The 20,776-nt window shown below is 46.4% G+C and overlaps 1 protein-coding gene across 7 annotated transcripts in view; it reads right to left on the reverse strand.

Annotated features, from left to right (window-relative positions):
• Positions 1-15,857: 15,857 nt before the first annotated feature.
• LOC140398211 (calpain-3-like) overlaps positions 15,858-20,776 on the reverse strand; it is a 216,282-nt gene continuing 211,363 nt past the window's right edge. For all 7 annotated transcript variants that reach the window (XM_072486655.1, XM_072486601.1, XM_072486618.1 and 4 more), the window contains one exon: positions 15,858-16,164. In XM_072486655.1, coding sequence (XP_072342756.1) covers positions 16,138-16,164 — 27 coding nt within the window. In that variant the 3' untranslated portion in view covers positions 15,858-16,137. The remainder of the gene's footprint in view (positions 16,165-20,776) is intronic.

Here is a 20,776-nt window from a genome sequence, read left to right on the forward strand (position 1 = left end):
CTTCCTTGTAACAACAGTGTCCAGCGAGCTGCTCTGACCTGGCTGACTGAACCGTCCTTTAACCTACCATCTAACAATAGCTGCGTTGGGTTGTGCTCGGTTAAAATCGTTACTGGGTTAAGGTCTGTGATGTATGCAAAATACTGTACTGCCCAAAAAATTGCAAGCAAGTGCCATTCGCAGGCTATAAATCCTTGCTCTACGGGATCCAAAATTCGTGAGGCATAGGCTACGGGTCCTAAGCGATCATGTCTTTCCTGTAGGAGTACTGCTGATAGGGTTCGATCGGTGGTTGCTACTTCTATGGCATAGGGAAAGTGTGGGTCTGGAATTTGCAAAGCGGGGGCTGTGCCTAGGGTGCGTTTTAATTCATTGATGGCGTCTGTGTGCTGAGGAAGCCATTCCCATGGAGCGTTCTTTTTAAGGAGCTCTGAGAGTGGGGCTGCTTTTGTGGCAAAACTACCTATATGGTTCCTACAATATCCAACTAATCCTAAGAATGACCGGAGTGCAGTGACATTGTGGGGCAGGGGCAATTTAACTATTTACTCAATTCGCTTCTGTTCGATCTCGCTCTTCCCGTGGGTGATAATGGTGCCTAAATAAAGGACCTTTTCTTTTAAGATCTGGGCTTTGTTGGGGTTGACCTTGCATCCAATGGATTGTAGGAGGCCAAGTAATTCCGAAAGAAACTTCACATGCTCTTCCTTTGTGTCCATCTGTCGGAGTAAGTCGTCCACATACTGTATAAGGCATTCGGGGCGGGAAAATTTGGAAAGTCCATTGACCAATTGTCAGTGGAAAATGAAGGGGGAGTTGTAGAATCCTTGCCGGAGCCATGTCCACATATACTAGTGCCCTTGAAATGTGAACGCAAACTTTTATTGACTGGTCTTGTCTAGCGGGATGGACCAAAAGCCATTGCTGACATCCGGCACTGTGAAGTACTTTGCCTGTACTCCCTGCTTGAGCATGGTCTCGGGACTCGTGGCAACGGTGGGGGCTGCTAAAGGGGTGACCTTGTTAAGTTCTCGGTAGTCAATTGTCAGTCGCCAAGAACCGTCGGGTTTTTTCACGGGCCAAATTGGGGCATTATTTGTTGAGGCTACCGGCCGAATTACTCCTTGATCTAATAAGCTATTGATGACCTTTGAAATCTCACCCTCGGCTTGCTGTAGGAAACCGCATTGCTTCTGTGGATTAGGATCGGGACCTGAAATTGTGACCATTCCTGGATCTTCCCACAATCATGTTTGTGTTGGGCGAAGGAAGCTTTATGTTTTCTGAGGCCCTCTCTAATTGTCTGGTCTGTACTAATTATTTGCGGTTCAAACCAATCGTCTCCTACTGAGCACATCCTATGTTCATAGTCCCCTACTGTGAGCATAGCGGGGGCTCTCGCTGTTTTGGCCATTTTCCATACACATCTATTCACGGGATCAAAGGAAAGGTTGTGGGAGCTCATAAAATCGATTCCCAGAATGTGCTCAGCTGTTTGGGACAAGTCAACTAAAACAACGGGGTGCCTGGTGTTTATATTCCCTATCTGAATGGCTGCGGGGGCTGTGATGTATCCCTGCTGTACGTGTCTGGTAAATCCACTGAGGGAGATGGTGTCTGTGGTGGGTCATTTGTCATGCTGGAACATTGTGGAGGGGTTTATTCTAAGAATGTAGCTATATATATCTATAAACACAGCAATAATTGTTATCAATTACAAACATAAAGACACCGCACAGCTACTGTAATGTATGCGTATAACACTCAATGAATTCCCCCTTAACTGTTCCAATTCAATAACAAAATCCAATAAACCAACTAAACAGTTGTGGCCCAGCACACTGTATTCTCACTTGAATGGGATTGGTTCGTTCCCTGAGATTCTGATCCAGCCTCATCCAGCAGATTCAAATTCCCCCCGGAAAGCAAACTATATCTTTAAAGTTACCAAGGCAGTTAGCCACAACCCAAATGTTTTACTGGAACAGCTTTTAAAATTAAAATATAGAAAGACAAGGAAAAAACACTTCTTTCTCCATCGTTGTCTAAAACAGTCAAACTGAAACCTAAAAAAAACCTCTATCACCAGACAGCCACAGCCCAATGTGCTACAAGTTACATGGTAAGAGACTAAACCTTTCTTAAAGGGACACTCACATGACACTGCAAAGATAGTGGATGCATTTCTGGTAATCTTCTAGAATTCCCTAGATTCTGGAAAAGTCCTTGTGGAGTGGGAGACTGAAATAGCATCACCTCTATTCAAGAAATGAGGGTGACAGAAAACAAGAAATCTAGCCTCTCATCTGCCATTGGGAAAACACTAGAATCCATTATCAAGAAAGCATTTGCAAGACACTTAGAAAATCAATCAAGCAGAGTCACCATGGATTGTGAAAGGGAAATTGTGTGACAGATTTGTTAGTTATTTAAGGATGTACCAATTGGCAGGATAAAGGTAAACCAAATGTCGTTTCGATTTTCAGAAGGCATTTGGTAATGTGCTACTAAAAAGTTACTGTATGAGATAAGAGCAGTAGGTTTTGAGGATGATACATTAGCTTGAATAGAGGCCTCGCAAACTAACCAGCAGCAAAGAGTCAGGATAAATGGAGAATTTGCAGCTTGGCAAAATATAACGAGTAGAATGCAATAGGAATCAGTGCTGAGGCTTAAACTGCTACAATCTACATTAATGACGTGGATGGTAGGACCAGCCCTTTGCAGCCAAATTTGCTGATGGTACACAGATAAGTAGGAAGCATGTTGTGAGGAGGGTACAACGAGTCTGTAACTAGATATAGATGGACAAAGTGTGTGAAAATTTGTCAGAGGGAGTATAATGTAATAATATGTGAGTCTGACCACCTGGCAGGAAAATTAGCAAAAGAGAATATTATTAAAATGGAGAGAGGCTGCAGTATAAAGGGATCAGAGTAAACATGTAGATGAATCACAAAAGTTAGCATGCATGTAATTAAGAAGACAAATGGAATGTTGGTATTTATTGCAACGGGAATGGAGTTTAAAAGTAGGGAAGTCTTGCTACATTTCTACAGTGCATTGGTGAGACCACATCTCCAGTATTGTGTACCATTTTGCTCTCCTTACAGAGATGAGGAGGAATTTCTTCAGCCAGAGGGTGATGAATCTATGGAACTCTTTGTCACAGAAGGCTGTGGAGGCCAAATCACTGAATGAATTTAAGACAGAGATAGATAGGTTCTTGATTAATAAGGGGATCAGGGGTTATGGGGAGAAGGCAGAAGAATGGGGATGAGAAAATATGAGCCATGATTGAATGGCGGACTCGATGGGCCGAATGGCTAATTCTGCTCCTATGTCTTATGGTCTTATGGTCTTACTTATGGAACATGCATTGCATTGGAAGCAGTTCAAATGAGATTCACTAAACTGATTCCTGGGACAAAGGGGTTGTCTTTTGAGAAAAGGGTGAGCAGGTTGGACCTAAGCTCATTGGATTTAGAAGAATAAGAGGTGATCTGATTAGAACATATAAGAATCTGAGGGGACATTGACAGGGTAGTTGCTGAGAGAATGTTTCCCCTCATGCGGAATCTAGATCTAGGGAGGCACAGATTAAAAATAAGGTGATGGACGTCATGTGAGCACAGCAGTGGGGACTGTGTTTTCGCGAGCTTCAGCTCTGCTTGCATACATAGATACATAGAAGATAGGAGCAGGAGGAGGCCTTTTGGCCTTTTGAACCTGCTCCGCTATTTATCACGATCATGGCTGATCATCCAACTCAATAGCCTAATTCTGCTTTCTCTCCATAAGCTTTGATCCCATTCTCCCCAAGTGCTATATCCAGCCGCCTCTTGAATATATTCAATGGTTTAGAATCAACTACTTCCTGTGGTAATGAATTCCACAGGCTCACTACTCTTTGGGTGAAGAAATGTCTCCTCATCTCTCTCCGAAATGGTTTACTCTGAATCCTCAGACTGTGACCCCTGGTTCTGGACACACCCACCATCAGGAACATCTTCCCTGGATCTACTCTGTCTAGTCTTGTTAACATTTTAAACGTCTCAATGAGATCTCCCCTCATTCTTCTGAAATCCAGCGAGAACAATCCTAACCGATTCAATCTCTCCTCATATGACAGTCCCGCCATCCCTGGAATCAGTCTGGTAAATCTTCGCTGCACTCCCTCAAGAGCAAGAACATCCTTCCTCAGAAAAGGAGACCAAAACTGCACACAATAATTTAGGTGTGGCCTCACCAAGGCACTGTACAATTGCAACAACACATCCCTGCTGCTATACTCGAAACCTCTCGCAATGAAGGCCAACATACCATTAGCCTTCTTTACCGCCTGATGCACCTGCATGCTTACCTTCAGTGACTGGTGCACAAGGACACCCAGGTCCCGCTGCAAATTCCCCTCTCCCAATTTCAGGTAGTAATCTGCCTTCCTGTTTTTATTTCCAAAGTGAATAACCTCACATATATCTAAATTATACTGCATCTGCCATTGATTTGCCCACTCGCCCAACCAGTCCAGATCACGCTGTAGGGTCTCTGCATCCTCGTCACAGTTAACCCGCCCACCCAACTTGTTATCATCTGCAAACTTAGGATTTACTTTTTATTATTTGTTCATTGAATGGGAGCATTTCTGCAAAGAATCTTGCAGTTTGTACACACTTTTGCCGCTGTGAGCCATTGGTGGAAGGAGGGAAATTTTCAGGTGGATTGACAGTTTTTAAAGTGGGTTACTTTGTCTTGGATGGTGTTGAGCTTCTAGAGTGCTGCACTCATGCAGGCAAGTAAATAGTACTTAATTGCACTCCTGACTTGTGTCTTGTAGATAGAAGATAGGCTTTGGAGTCAGTAGAGTTACTTGCTGTTGAATTTCACAGTAATCATGTGGCTGGTCCAGTTAAGTTCAATAGTGACTTTCTAGGATGGTGATGGTGAGGATTCAGTGATGGTAACCCCATTGAATGTGAAGATGATGTTGTTAGACTCTCTCTTGTTGGAGCTGGTCATTACCTGGTCTATGTGTGGCAGGAATACTTGCCATTTATCGCCCAACCCTGAACGTTATCCAGGTCATGCATGAAGGCGCAGAGTGCTTCAGTATCTGAAAGGCTATAAATCATCTTGAACACTTATGCAGTTTTCAGCAAACACCCCCATATCTGACCTTAGGAACATCATCAGATGAAATTGATGAAGTAGTTTAAAATGTTTCAGCCTAAGATGGTGCACTGAGGAACTCTTGCAGCAATATCCTGGGGTTGAGATGTTTGGCCTCCAACAATCACAATCATCATATTTTGTGCTGGGTATGATTCCAAGCACTGCAGAGTTAACCCTTTCATTCCTGTTGACATCAATTTTGCTAGATTGCTTGATTCCACAGTTGGTCACAGGCCATCTTTATATCAAGGGCAGTCACTCCCAGGACTTCCAGTGGCGGCCATGGTGTGAGTGGTCGCACATAGGGCAACTCCTGCTCAAAGGCATAGGAAAGAGCTCTTTATACCTGCTATTGAGTTTAATTTTTACAAAAAGGTGTAAGTGAAGGTCAGAGAAGTAGTTTTCCCCGGGAGTGATATGTCCACTGGCTACCAAACCCAATAGAAGATGGTGAGGTACCTGGCCAAGGAGTTGGAGGAAACCTGTGGCGCAGCAGCTAGTGGAAGGATGGTGGAGGGGGAAGGGCTTATGCAAGTCGGAAAGTCCCAGATGGAGCAATTGATGGCTTTTATCAAGGAGGAGTTCCACCAGCAGAGGAAGGAGATACAGGAAGATCGCTCGAAGTCCATCAAAGGGGCTGTGGCAGGCCTGAAGAGCTCGGTGGAGCGGGTGGAGAAATGTGTGGAGGTGCAGGGGTCGCAGAGCCATGAGATTGAAGGGGTGATCATGGATCACAGTGATCGAGTGGTGGCATTGAAGGTGGAAGTGGGGCTCTTAGAAGACCTTTGCAAGATGTTAAGAGCAAAGGTGGAGCAGGAGAACACCTCGAGAAGGCAGAACTTGCAGATAGTTGACCTGCCTTTAAAAGGAAGGGAGGATGACGCGACATGGGAAGGGGAGAGAAGAGACATGGTCAGGGGCGCTTAAGGGGGCCATCTGGGATGGGCTAAGTACAGGGTGGAATTACCGGGGCTGGAGTTCAGTGGGGAGGATCACGGACGGTAGAGAGGAATTGAGGCATATGCCTCGGGTAAGGTTGGTAACATGGAACATGCGCAGGCTCAGTGGACCAGTTAAAAGATCATGGGTGCTCCTAAGGAGCTTGAAAGCGGAGGTGGTCTTTCTGTAGGAGACACACCTCCGCATGAAGGACCAGGTTAGGCTTAGAAAGGGGTGGGTCGGGCAGGTTTTCCACTCAAGATTTGATTCGATGTCGTGGGGAGTGGCAATTTTGATGAGCAAGAAAATGGGGTTTGTGAGCATGAAGGAAGATGCACAAGCTGATTATGGGAGGAGATTTTAACTGTCCTAGAGCCGAAGGTGGATTGGCCGAGCCCCAGGTCGATGGGTTGGGTACAGATGGCAAAGGAGCTGGGTGGATATATGGAAAGGATGGGTATGGTGGATCCACGGCGCTTTAAGGACCCGGGGGTCAGGGAGTATTCCTTCTTTTCACATGGTGTATTCCAGGATTGACTATTTTGTGGTGAGTTGGGAGATTTTGGTCAGGGTGGAGGGGCAGAGTACGCAGGGATAGTGATTTTGGACCATGTGCCCCACTGGCTGGAGATTCGGCTTAGATCAGGGCGGGAGCAGAGGCCGGGCTGGAATTTGATTCGGGGTTGTTGGCGGATGAAGTCTTTTGTGACAAATTTGGGTGGCGATTAAGCATTATGTGGAGTTGAATCAGAATGGGGAGGTGTCGGCGGCTGTATTTTGCGAAGCACTAAAAGCGGTGGTTCGGGGGGGGAGATTATCTTGTTCAAGGCTTATGCAGATAGGAAAAGGAGGGAGGAATATGAGCGGTTAATAAATGAGATAGTGGAGGTGGATAGAGTGTTCTTAAGGGTGCCCATCACGGAGGGATTGGCGAGGAGGAAGAAGTTACATGGGTAATTCGATAGGCTGACAACGGGGAGGGTGGTAGGGCAGCTGCATAGGGAAGAGGGGTGCAGTATGAGTATGGGGAGAAGGCGAGTCAAGTGCTAGTGCACGAGCTGCAGAGGCAGGCCGTGTCCAGGGAAATATTGATGATACGGAATGGGGCTGGGGATGTGGTGTCAGGGCCAGGGAAGATAAATGGGGCATTTAGGGAGTATTACAAGAAATTGTACAGGGTAGGCCCAGGGGGAGAAGAGGGGGACATGGGACAGTTTTTAAATGAGCTGGTGTTTCCTCAGCTGGAGGAAGTAAAGAGGCAGACGCTGGAGGAGGCCCTGGGGCTGAGGTAGGTACTGGATAGTATAAGGGGAATAAAGTCAGGAAAGGTGCCGTTGCCGGATGGATATCCAGAGGAATTTTATAAGGAGTTTGCGACGGACCTGGCACCGCATCTCTTGTGGGCATTTAACGAGACGCTGGAGAGGGGGAGTTGCCAGACATGATGACGCAGGCGGTGATTATGTTAATCCTGATAATGGGGGAGCACCCGGTGAAATGTGGGTCATATAAGCCCATATCCCTTTTGAATGCAGGTGTGAAAGTGCTGGCTACATTGTTGGCGGGAAGGATGGAGGGTTGTGTCCCGGGAGTGGTTGAGGAGGACCAAACAGACTTTGTGAAAGGCAGGCAGCTCTCGAGCAATATAAGGAGGTTGTTAAATGTAGTCATGAATCTGTCGGGAGCCCAGGTACTGGAGATAGTGGTGTCTATGGACGCGGAGAAGGCTTCTGACCGGTGGAGTGGCAGTACTCGTTTGAGGTACTGGGAAGGTTTGGGTTTGGGTTCGAGCCGAGGTTTGCGGCATGTGTGCGCTTGCTGGCACCGAGGACAAGTGTGCGGACGAATGACATGAGCTCACGGAACTTCAAATTGCACTGGGGAACAAGGCAGGGATGCCCGCTGTCACCACTGTTGATTGCGCTGGCTATAGAGCCATTGGCAATGACTCTTAGAGGGTCGACAGAGTGGCAGGGGACAATGAGGGGACAGAGGGAACATCGGGTGTTGCTGTACGCTGACGACCTATTGTTGTATGTCTCGGACCCACTGGGGAGCATGGAGAGGATCATGGGCCTGCTGGGGAGGTTTGGGGCATTCTCGGGGCATATGTTGAATGTCGGGAAACGCGAAGTGTTTCCGGTGAATGAGTTGGGACCACGAGCCAATTTAAGGGGGATGCCATTTAAGGTGGCTAGGGATAGGTTCAGATACCTGGAGATCCAGGTAGCGAGGGAATGGTCGTCAAGTGGAACTTCACAAAGCTACTGGAGGAGCCCAGAGAGAATCTTAAGAGGTGGGATACACTGCAATTGTCTTTGGCAAGGAGAGTCCAAGTGGTAAAGATGAATATTCTGCCGAGGTTCCTGTTTATTTTCCAGGCACTCCCGATCTTTATACTAACAATATTAATTTCTTTATCCGCCAGTCTGGCCTCAATAAAACTCTAGGTGGATTTGGAGGTATAGTATTATTTATTTTTAACCAACTTGCAAGTCTGACTCGCTTCATAATGAGCCTCAGAACACACAAGCTGTGTCTTCTGAAACCCGAGGAACCGAGTGAGGTCGGAGACAAAGAGATCTCTGCAAATACATTCAAATGGCATCAAGTTTCACATACAAGATTCCCATAGGTCATCCTATACCCCTCCTGACCTGGCCATACTATCAGTCCAACCCGTAGCTATGGCCCCTCATCTAAGAAGATCTGTCGCTGCATTTCCAATTCCTGTTGCAGCACTCCGTCATCCGCTGCACCCTCGTGGATCCTAACAGTCAAGATTCTAGGGGCATCTATCCGTTCCAGTGCACCCTGCATTTTACCCATGATGCATTTAAGGATGACCAGGCCCACAAAGATGCAGTTGAGTGCCACTCCTAAATACATGGCCATATTTATCAACCAGTCCTTCCAACCTCCGAATCCCCAGTTACCCCAAGTGCCAGGGTCCTGCAAACCGTCCAGATGATCCCGTATGCGATCCATAAATTTAGTGATGTTAGCGGTTAGGTCATGAACTCCCATGATACACTTGCCCTGCACTATGGCGCATACCCCACCCTCACGGGCCAGAAGATAGTCAAGAGCATACCGGTTCTGCATGGCCCGAGGGATCCCGGGTTTCGGCACCAAATGACAATATTAATTTCTTTACCCGTCGGTCTGGCCTCAATAAAACTCAAGGTGAATTTGTAGGTATAGTATTATTTATTTTTAACCAACTTGCAAGTCTGACTCGCTTCATAATGAGCCTCAGAACACACAAGCTGTGTCTTCTGAAACCCTAGGAACCGAGTGAGGGTGGAGACAAAGAGATCGCTGCAAATACATTCAAATGGCATCAAGTTTCACATACAAGATTCCCATAGGTCATCCTATACCCCTCCTGACCTGGTCATACATCCTGATTGGCTCACTTCGCATTCCTTAACCCTGGGTCTCTTGTTACCCAGCATCCTTGCCATGTTTTCTGAATTCCTATTGTGCTTTGTCCTTTGTGAACTCACTAGAATTAAACTGGCCTACATCTACATTACTGTAACTAATATTTGTACTAACTATTTTATATCACATTCGTCAATACCAAAGGCCTTTTTTGAGAAACTGGACATGATGTATGGGCGGGGAAGGTGCCAAGGGTTAGGAGGACCCTGCTACAGAGGCAGAGGCAGCAAGGGGAGGGGGTTGGCTTTGCCGAAACTGCTTCATTATTATTGGGCGATGAATGTGGAAAAGGTGAGACAGTGGTGGGAAGGAGAGGGGGTAGGATGAGTTAGGATGGAGGAGGAACCTTGTAGGGGGTCCAGCTTAAGGGCTATGGTGATAGCATTGTTGCCAATGGCGCCGAGTAGATATTCAGGGAGCCCAGTTGTGCACTCCACGGTGAAGATTTGGAACCAGTTGAGGAGGCATTTTAGGATGGAGGACATGTCAGTGTTAATGCCGCTGTGTGGGAATCATGGGTTTGAACAAGGGCGGGTGGATAGCATGTATAGGAGGTGGAGGGAAGTGGGGCTGGTCAAAGTGAGGGATTTGTATTTGGAGGAAGGGTTTGCCTGTCTGGAAGAGCTGAGGGCAAGGGTAGAGCTCCCAAGAGGGAGTGAGTTCAGATACCTGCAGGTAATGGACCTTGTGTGGAAGGTTTGGAAGGAGTTCCCTCAGTCAAGGTATACCCCGCTGGAGCAACTGCTGCTTCCGTGGAAGGGGAGGGTAGTATTGGAGATATATACAGATGGCTGGGAGAGCATGGAGGTGAGCTGGTGGTGAACATTAGGGTGAAATGGGAAGGGGAGCTGGGAGGGGAGATCAATTGGGGAGGATGGAGTGAGGCACTGCGTCGGGTAAATCCGACTTTCTCGTGTGCAAGGATGAGCCGGATACAGTTTAAGGTGGTACACAGGGTACATATGACTCGGGCGAGAATGAGCGGGTTCTTCCAGGGCCAGCGAATCACACGCACATGTACTGGGGCTGCGAAAGGTTGGAGAGATTCTGGGTGGGAGTGTTTGCAGACTTCGCCAGGATAGTGGGGAAGGAGGTGGAGTCGGATCCTTTGGTGGCGACATTTGGGGTTTCTGTGAAGCCGGAGCTCAGCGAGAGGAGGAAGGCCAATGTCGTGGCCATCGTCTCTCTGAGTGCCTGGCGGCGAATCTTACTGGAGTGGCGGTCAGCGATGCCACCGAGGGTAGCGGCCTGGTTGGGAGACCTGTATGATTTCCTGCGGCTGGAAAAAATAAAGTACGAGCTAAGGGCTCAGCCGAAGGGTTTGAGACAAGGTGGGGGATGTTCGTGACCATGTCTGAGGAGTTGTTCGTCGCAGGGAGGGGGAGGGGGGAGGTAAGGGATAAGGGTGAAAAAGGGAAAATTTTGAACAAACTGCATAGCTGATTGTTGGGAAGCCTGTTTCCCGGTTTGTTTATGTGTTGTAACTTTTTTTAATATACGTTTGGTTGGAATAAAATATGTTTTAAAAAATAAGGGAAGTCACTCTCACCCCATCTCTGAAATTCAGCTCTTTTGCCCATTTTTGAACCAAGGTTATGGCAAGGTCTGGAGACAAAAAGCTTTGGTGAAACTAAAACTGGACATCAATGAGCAGCTTTTTAACATTTTTGTTTATTTTTCCCACACATTTATAATGAATGAAATATGAATTCTTCAAGCAGAACTTTATTATACCAAAAGCATACAGAAGAAAAAAGGAACCTAAATAAATCAGACATAGAGGCTGCAACCTGACTGAATGCTCAGTAGTGAAACACTGTCGTGGCTCATCTTTACATCTCTGCTGCACTTCCTTCAATTTTCTTGGAAACTGGGATGTTAACATCTTCAAGCTGCCCAAGTTCATCGCTGCAGCCACCTACTAACCATGAATTTTATCTGCAGCGATGTCACAGCAATCTGTCCAACTGATGTATAAATAGATCCATGAAACAAAACATTCCTCAAACTTGATCAATGATTTCTTTGAGCTGTCTCAGTGGTCTGGTGATGGATAAACACTCTGCCAGAGCTGCACTCAACTACACCAGGTAAATGTAAGCGATTTAGAACAGAGAGCAGGAAACATTTCTTTGCACAAAGCGTTGTGAAGCTGTTGAATTCACATCCAAGCATCTGAGGCAGCAATTAGGGGCCAGAAATTTCTGGAGTTATAGTGGCACTTTCACAAATTAATAATGGTGTGATTTGCTGAGAAATTGCTGGACGATATGCAGTGCTCTATTATTAGCTATAGTGAAGCCTATCAAATTCCATCTCACCAACATGTTTCCCATTAAGCTTGATGACGATCATGAAGTACAACGTAAATGTTGATTATTTCTGCTGCAGTCATTTATTACTTGAAATCAATGTTGCAAAGGACCTTGATAAAGATGTAATTTATGGTCCTGACATCGCACTGAATCATGGAAATCCTTAAAGGAACTAAAGGAAGTTAAGCAGTCTCATTCCAGCCAATATTGAATTGTTCCTAGAAGTCTTTTTCTAATCTTTTTGTCTGTCTTGTCAATCTATTGTGCTATCCTTGCCACGGGCATCACGGTAGCATTGTGGATAGCACAATTGCTTCACAGCTCCAGGGTCCCAGGTTGAATGAAAATGAAAATCGCTTATTGTCACAAGTAGGCTTCAAATGAAGTTACTGTAAAAAGCCCCCAGTCACCACATTCCGGCGCCTGTTCGGGGAGGCTGATACGAGAATTGAACCGTGCTGCTGGCTTGCCTTGATCTGCTTTCAAAGCCAACGATTTAGCCCTGTGCTAAACAGCCCCATAACTCTGGCTTGGATCACTGTCTGTGCGGAGTCTGCACATCCTCCCTGTGTGTGCGTGGGTTTTCTCCGGGTGCTCCGGTTTCCTCCCACAGTCCAAAGATGTGCAGGTTAGGTGGATTGGCCATGATAAATTGCCCTTAGTGTCCAAAATTGCCCTTAGTGTTGGGTGGGGTTACTGGGTTATGGGGATAGGGTGGAGATGTTGACCTTGGGTAAGGGGCTCTTTCCAAGAGCCGGTGCAGACTCGATGGGCCAAATGGCCTCCTTCTGCACTGTAAATTCTATGTAAATTCAAACTTCTGCAATAGTCAGAAGGATTTAAAGCTCCTAAAACACTGAAATGCAAATTAGATAGGTTCCTTAACATTTTGAAATGCACTTTGAATATGAGGAATTTGCGACTTAGCATGTGGTACGTGTAGCAGGTTTGGGAGGAACAGGCGATTTTGGACCTATGGTTCACAAACCACTGCGGTTTTCCTCATGTCATTTATGGGTCTGTTGCAGACTAATTGATAAAGATTGATATACCCTGATTAGTCAACAATTCTATAATTATGTGACTATTCGGATGGTAGAAGACAAACTCGATGTGATGTGGAGATGCCGGCGTTGGACTGGGGTGAGCACAGTAAGAAGTCTTACAACACCAGGTTAAAGTCCAACAGGTTTGTTTCGATGTCACTAGCTTTCGGAGCGCTGCTCCTTCCTCAGGTGAATGAAGAGGTATGTTCCAGAAACACATATATAGACAAATTCAAAGATGCCAAACAATGCTTGGAATGCGACCATTAGCAGGTGATTAAATCTTTACAGATCCAGAGATGGGGTGACCCCAGGTTAAAGAGGTGTGAATTGCATCAAGCCAGGACAGTTGGTAGGATTTTGCAGGCCAGATGGTGGGGGATGAATGTAATGCGACATGAATCCCAGGTCCCGGTTGAGGCTGCACACATGTGTGCGGAACTTGGCTATAAGTTTCTGCTTGGCGATTCTGCGTTGTCGCGCGTCCCGAAGGTCGCCTTGGAGAACGCTTACCCGGAGATCAGAGGCTGAATGCCCTTGACTGCTGAAGTGTTCCCCGACTGGAAGGGAACATTCCTGCCTGGTGATTGTTGCGCGATGTCCGTTCATTCGTTGTCGCAGCGTCTGCATGGTCTCGCCAATGTACCACGCTTCGGGACATCCTTTCCTGCAGCGTATGAGGTAGACAACATTGGCCGAGTCGCACGAGTATGTACCGCGTACCTGGTGGGTGGTGTTCTCACGTGTAATAGTGGTATCCACGTCGATGATCTGGCACGTCTTGCAGAGATTGCCATGGCAGGGTTGTGTGGTGTCGTGGTCACTGTTCTGAAGACTGGGTAGTTTGCTGCAAACAATGGTTCATTTGAGGTTGCGCGGTTGTTTGAAGGCAAGTAGTGGGGGTGTGGGGATGACCTTGGCAAGATGTTCATCGTCATCAATGACGTGTTGAAGGCTGTGAAGAAGATGACGTAGTTTCTCCGCTCCGGGGAAGTACTGGACGACGAAGGGCATTCTGTCGGTTGTGTCCCATGTTTGTCTTCTGAGGAGGTCAGTGCGGTTTTTCGCTGTGGCGCGTTGGAACTGTTGATCGATGAGTCGAGTGCCATATCCCATTCGTACGAGGGCATCTTTCAACGTCTGTAGATGGCTGTTACGCTCCAGGTACGCGGTACATACTCGTGTGACTCAGCCAACGTTGTCTACCTCATACGCTGCAGGAAAGGATGTCTCGAAGCGTGGTACATTGGCGAGACCATGCAGACGCTGCGACAACGAATGAATGGACATCGCGCAACAATCACCAGGCAGGAATGTTCCCTTCCAGTCGGGGAACACTTCAGCAGTCAAGGGCATTCAGCCTCTGATCTCTTCTGACAACGCAGAATCGCCGAGCAGAAACTTATAGCCAAGTTCCGCACACATGAGTGCGGCCTCAACCGGGACCTGGGATTCATGTCGCATTACATTCATCCCCCACCATCTGGCCTGCAAAATCCTACCAACTGTCCTGGCTTGATGCAATTCACACCTCTTTAACCTGGGGTCACCCCACCTCTGGATCTGTAAAGATTTAATCACCTGCTAATGGTCACATTCCAAGCATTGTTTGGCATCTTTGAATTTGTCTATATATGTGTTTCTGGAACATACCTCTTCATTCACCTGAGGAAGGAGCAGCGCTCCGAAAGCTAGTGACATCGAAACAAACCTGTTGGACTTTAACCTGGTGTTGTAAGACTTCTTACCAAACTAGATGGATCTTGGAATTTCTGGTCACAGGATTTCCTACATTCCTGTGAAAACAGTGCAATGACCCACTGGGTGTTCCACAGTTTTTATCATGAAAGGTGAGTCCGCTAGTTCTATACTTCATGGGTGAAAAGTGTTTGTAGATTTTGCACATCGACCCTGCCACTCACTACAACATTTCAAGGAACCATACAGCAGTTCCCAATCACAAGTGGATTACAATGTCCTGGTCATCTGCTTGCTCTTTAAAATTTCTAACTTACTTTTCCTTTCTTTCTCACTGTTTGTGCTTTAACATTTTGTTCAACAGTAATTCTTCTTAATTGCTTCTCCATCATTCACTCTGTCTCTTTCTCTATCCTTTATTTTCCACTGGTTCAGGGGATAAGACCATTGAGCACAATGTTCATGAGGCCTTATATGTAACATTGACATCACTGCACCATTATCAGATCAACATTCTGCAGTGTACATATTGTACAATCTAACTGGTGAACGGTAAAGCCATGTAATGTTGTACCCCACCAATCCAATCATTGCAGCAATTTCTGGCCCTTCATCATATTCATGTTTAGTATGGAAAGGTGAATGTCGAGAAAGGGATTAGGAACAAGATGGGCAAATGTGATCAGTAGCACACCGGACAAAGGAGGGCAACTGCTGTATGGTCTGCTGCTGTGTTTAACTGCTATATTTTTGTTTAATTTGAAGTTTGAAGTTCCAGGCCAGGCCTGGGTTTGTTGCCCATCCCCAGTAACCCTGAGACAGTGGTGGTGGAGCTTCTTCTTGAACCATTAAGTAGTTGTATAAAGTTGAGATGCTCAGTATATCACTTCAGCTTGGTGTGGAGTTATATTTATACGTAATCCATTGTCAGTACTGACTTCAATTATCTCAGGCTGTGTTAGGAACACCCCTGACTTGGAAAGAGGATCACTTCCCTGCTGGATAATATATGTGTGTGGAAGCTGGCAATTAATTTAATTGATGCTTCCTCAAACAATCTACCAAGTTTGGCCTTATTTTCAAAATGTTTACTGTTGCAGCAGGGTCAACTGAATAGAACTGTGGATGTTAATTCCCCACTGCCCTGAAACCAGCTGTAATGACTAATCCCAAACACTGCACCTGGGATCTTCTACTCAAAGCTATACCAAGCAATGCATCTACCCACCAGGAGACAGAGTTTAGAGTAAGGGCTTTATTGTAAAATCATACAAGAGCGATAAAGAAAACTTGTACTTTTATCCTGGCTTCACATGTTCCCAATTGCAAAGATTCACACAGTTGCAGTAAAACATGCTGATCTGACAGTGTGCAACAGGCGGCTTTACACCTGGATTCCTGAAGTAGCATTGAATGTCATCATAGGTAGAAGAGGTTGATTTTGCATATGCTGCTGTTGAGGTTTGGGCGTTGAGTTTGAGGTAATAGCCAGGCATGTAAACCACCAGGTCCTGAGATTTTTAAGCGTACAAGGTGAGTTGCAACCACTGTGGAAAAAACAACATTAGCATTAACCCCATCAGGAAGGAATGCAGTGTGTTCAATTGGTGATCATATCTGATAAGAACATAGCGGAACAAAGAAACATAATTTGTCCATCCAAGCATTCCCTTCACTCAAAACATTCACTGCAATTTCAATAAATGCATTATGCAAAGCATGCTAAACTGTTCTGAAATGTATAATCCCAAACTTTGGGTGGAATTCTCCCATTCACTAAATTCAGTGTCGGGCAGCTCCGGTGGTGCTGGGCCCGTCAAACAGAATGGCAGGATCCCGTGCCAGATCCTGCATTTGGAACCACATTAATTATGCATAAGTGAGTTCCCCTCTGACTCTCCTGGCAGGATGGCAGCTGATTTGTCTGCCCACCCTCAGCTGACAGGTTAAAAGGTCCCAGCATCATATTTAAATACTAGTCCAGAACACTCATAGCCCACCTGTCTTCACCAGACCGTAGAATGTCAGCAGCTCAGACGGAAAAAATTAGCAACCTCAAGGTGGTGTCTGTTCCTCGATTCAACCACCTTCCCCCCAAAGCCCATGCCCCACTTGGACCTCAATATTAATAATCTTTATTAGTGTCAGAAGTAGGCTTACATTAACACTGCAATTAAGTTACTGTCCAAATCCCTTAGTCACCACACTCCGGTGCCTGTTCAGGTACACTGGGGGGAGAATTCAGAATGTCCAAAATCGGTATCCACACTGTATCTAGAGTCTTCACAGCTCCATGGTGTGGTGGAGTCGGATTCATTAAATGGTTTCAAGAAAGTGATAGATATATTTCTGATTTTAAAAAATGGGTCAAAGGAATATGAGGAACTGGCAGGGAGGTGGTTTTGAGACCAGGAAGAGATCAGCCATGATCTGATTGAAAGGCAGTGCAGGTTCGAAGGGCTGAATTGCCAACTTCTGCTCCTAATTCCTACGTTCCTATGGTCATTTATCCCGTTCCTAATATCCTAATGATGTGGTATCCCTTTTCATGCAGGCTTATCGGGGTCCAGCTTCTCACCAGTTGGTCTTCATTCCACCTTCTATTGTTCATCTTCTTCATACACCTCCTTGCGCCTCTGCCTGCCTTCATAAGCCCTCACCCTCTCCTCCCCCTTCCTTGCACAGCGTCCCTTACATATTGCCCCATTGTCCTCCTTAGGCCACACTCTGGCTTCACCTTGCTCTCCATCCCCGGTCAAACTTCAGACCTTAGTTGTGGTGCCAGCACGAGTCGCATAGCACAGACCTGTCCAAATGAAGACTGCTGCATGGCACAAGGAGCAAGGAGACCCCTGTACTTCCCAGGCCTAGCACTGATCCAACTCGGTGACACAGGAGGGTCCATGGGTCCAGCAGCAAAGTGATGTCCATGAAGACCAGCTCAGCGTGGAGTTAGAGGCAGAAACCGGTCTGCCCCAGCAGAGTGGTGAACAGTGCATCAGCAGCAGCACAGTACGATGCAAAATGTTGTTGCACTCACCCTGAAGTCTCTGGTGAACTGATGACCACCTTATGCACATCACTCATTAATAATTGGCTTCAACGCCGATGTAAATTCCTGCTGGCGTGATGCAAGTTCGAAAGGCCAGACAGGCAGCTATTTTAATGAGGATTAATGAGATGCTAATGGAGTTTGCGCCACCTGCCAGCAGGAAGAGCGATCCACCATTGGGAGAATTGCAACAGGATATTACCCCGGCAGGTTTCCGACTTTTTGGCTTCCGCCGGATTCACGTGCACACCATCAAACCCGATGCAGACTGATTGGGAGAACTCCACACTTATTACCTCACATGCTATCGTAACAAACGTAACTCAAGACATAAATAACCAGTCACATTCTGCAACTCTGGCTTCAACAGCACTGTAAGATATTTGTCACATTTGCTTTTTTAAAAAAATGCCAGTGAATTAGTTATAATTCAGTTGGATTACACGCACTAGGGTGGTTGTAACAGAGAATAGCAACTGCAGGGAAGGTCACTGCTCCCCAGATGAGAAGAATGGGCCACATGCTGGAGACTGACACGTTAGAGAATAATAGAAATGGGGAACTGCTCAACAGAGGTCTGCCAGATTCATATTGTTCCGCCGTCAAAAATTGCATGTGCAATGAATTCTGGGACTGCTACGATCATAAGAAACAGGAGCAGCAGTTTGCCATTCAGCCCAGCGAGTCTGCTTCTCATTTAGTATATCTTGGCCGATCTGAATGTGGCCGTAACTCCATTTTTCTGCCTACCCCCAAAAACCCTTAACTCCCTTGTCGATCAAAAGTCTCCAGCACAACCTTGAATATATTCGATAATTCAGCCTCCACTGTTCTCTGGAAATGAGAATTACAAAGGGGAGGTGGTGGCGTAGAGGTATTGTCACTGGACTAGCAAACCAGAGATTCGGAGTAATGCTCTGGGGACCCAAGTTCAAATGTCGCTACTGCAAATGGTGAACTTAAATTCAATAAAAATCTGGAATTAAAAAGCTATTGGTGACCATGAATCATTGTCAACTAAAAACCCATCTAGTTCACTAATTTCATTTAGGGAAGGAAATCTGCCGTCCTTACCGTGTCTGGCCGACATGTGACTCCAGACCCACAGCAATGTGGTTGACTCTTAACTGCCCTCTCATGGGTAATGCTCCTGTCCCACGAACAAATTTTTAAAAATACTAACAACCACTTCCTGCTCATCTCCATCTTAAAAGGGAGACTCCTTGTTTTTAAATTGTGCCCCTAATTCCCCCATGAGCAAAGCAAAAGTAGAAGCAGAAGGGAACCATCCTCTCAGCACCCTGTCAAGCCTCCTCAGAATCTTAAGTTTCAAAAGATCACCTAAACTCCAATGCAAATAGGTCCAACTTGCTCAATCTTTCTTCAAAGAACAATCCTGTTATCGCAGGAATCAGCCCAGTGAACCCTCTCTGAACTGCTACTAATTCAAGTATATTCCTTCTAAAGTAAGGAGACTAAAACTGTGCACAGTACACTAAGTGAATTCTCACCAATCCCCTGTGTGGTTGTAGCAAGACATCTCCATTTCTAGACTCCGCCTCCTTGCAATAAAGGCCAACATTCCATTTGCCTTCTTAATTATTTGCTGTACCCGTATGTTAACGTTTTGTGATTCGTATACAAGGACACCCAGATCCTTTTGTCCCTCATCATTTGCAGTCTCCCTTCATTTAAATAATAGTCAGTCTTCCTGCCAAAGTGAACAATCTCAATTTATACTGCATCTGCCAAATTTTTGCCCACGCACTTGACCTTTTATTTTCCCTTTATAGACCCTTTGGGCGTGATTTTGGGCGTGATTTAACGAAAAACAAACAGAGTGCCATTTTGGGCGCATTTAGCAGGGTGATTCTCGGCACCTACGGCTCCGAGAACAACCCCGGTCTTAAATAGAACTCTGGTTTTTTTTCAGGTCTTGGCGAGGAACAATCCCCGCCGAGGTTGCATTTCGCTTCATTTCAATTTTTAAATACCATTTCTAAATGGTGCCCCAGTCTCCCCGATCTCTGGAACTCACCACGGCCTCCGGACCCCCCACTCACGATTAGGAGGTCCTCGAGCACCATCTCACCCTAACTCATAAGGGCTGGGCATCCCAGTGTCCACACCCTGGCATAGGAAACCTTGGCACTGCCAGCCTGGCAGTGCCCCTGACAGTGCCACCTGGGCATCCTGGAAGTTCCAGGATGGCAGTGCCAGAGTGCCAAGCAGCAGTTCCAAGGGGCCCAGGTGGCATCAGGGGTGCCAGGGTGCCACCCTGTCCAGGGCCCGACCATCCAAGGGCTTTCGATCGCCTGGGAGACCCCCAAGTGCCGTTATGCCTGGTCCATGTTTGTGGAAACCAATGCTAAACGGCGCCATGGAGAGGTCTCCCAGGCATAGGTATTCGATCCCGCACCTCCAGCGCAGGCATATTCAAGTGAGCCTAACTGCTCACTTGAATATGCAAATCTGATCTCGCCCAGTGAGGGCGAGATCCAGATCGCGATGTCGCGTGAGATCTCATCGTAAATCTCGCAAGAGGCCTCTGACAAGATTTACCAGCCTTGTTGCGGCAGGTCGGTTGCGACGAGGCTGTACGATCGTGCCCTCTGTATTCTCCAACTTGTTTTCCTACCTATCTTTATATCATCTGCAAAGTTGGCAGCAATACAGTCAGTCTCTTCATCCAAGTCATTAATATAGATGTAAATGGTTGAGCCCCATTAATAAACCCTATGGTCCTCCACTTGTTACAGTTCCACTATCTGAAAACGGTTTATTTATCCTGATTCTCTGTTTCCTGTTAGCTAGCCAATTCTCAATTGCTGCTAATATATCACCCCCAAACACCAAGGGACGCAATTTAGCAGAAATTATTTTCGGCGTGTTTGGCAGGGTGTTGTCCGATGGCTGCTTTGATGAGATCGTGACCCGTATTTAACAGCACTTATTGCCAGAAATGAGCCCCCACAAGCTTCTCACTATTATTGGCTGTCTCACCGTCTGATTCGCCAGACTCGCAGCTCAGCAACTCGCTGCTAACAAGAGGGAGATGCTTTTAAGCTCTCCCTCACCATTCACTCCCAGTCAACACACAAGCATGG

This window comes from Scyliorhinus torazame, chromosome 2 (assembly GCF_047496885.1).
Source record: "Scyliorhinus torazame isolate Kashiwa2021f chromosome 2, sScyTor2.1, whole genome shotgun sequence".
In the NCBI taxonomy this organism is placed as follows: domain Eukaryota; kingdom Metazoa; phylum Chordata; class Chondrichthyes; order Carcharhiniformes; family Scyliorhinidae; genus Scyliorhinus; species Scyliorhinus torazame.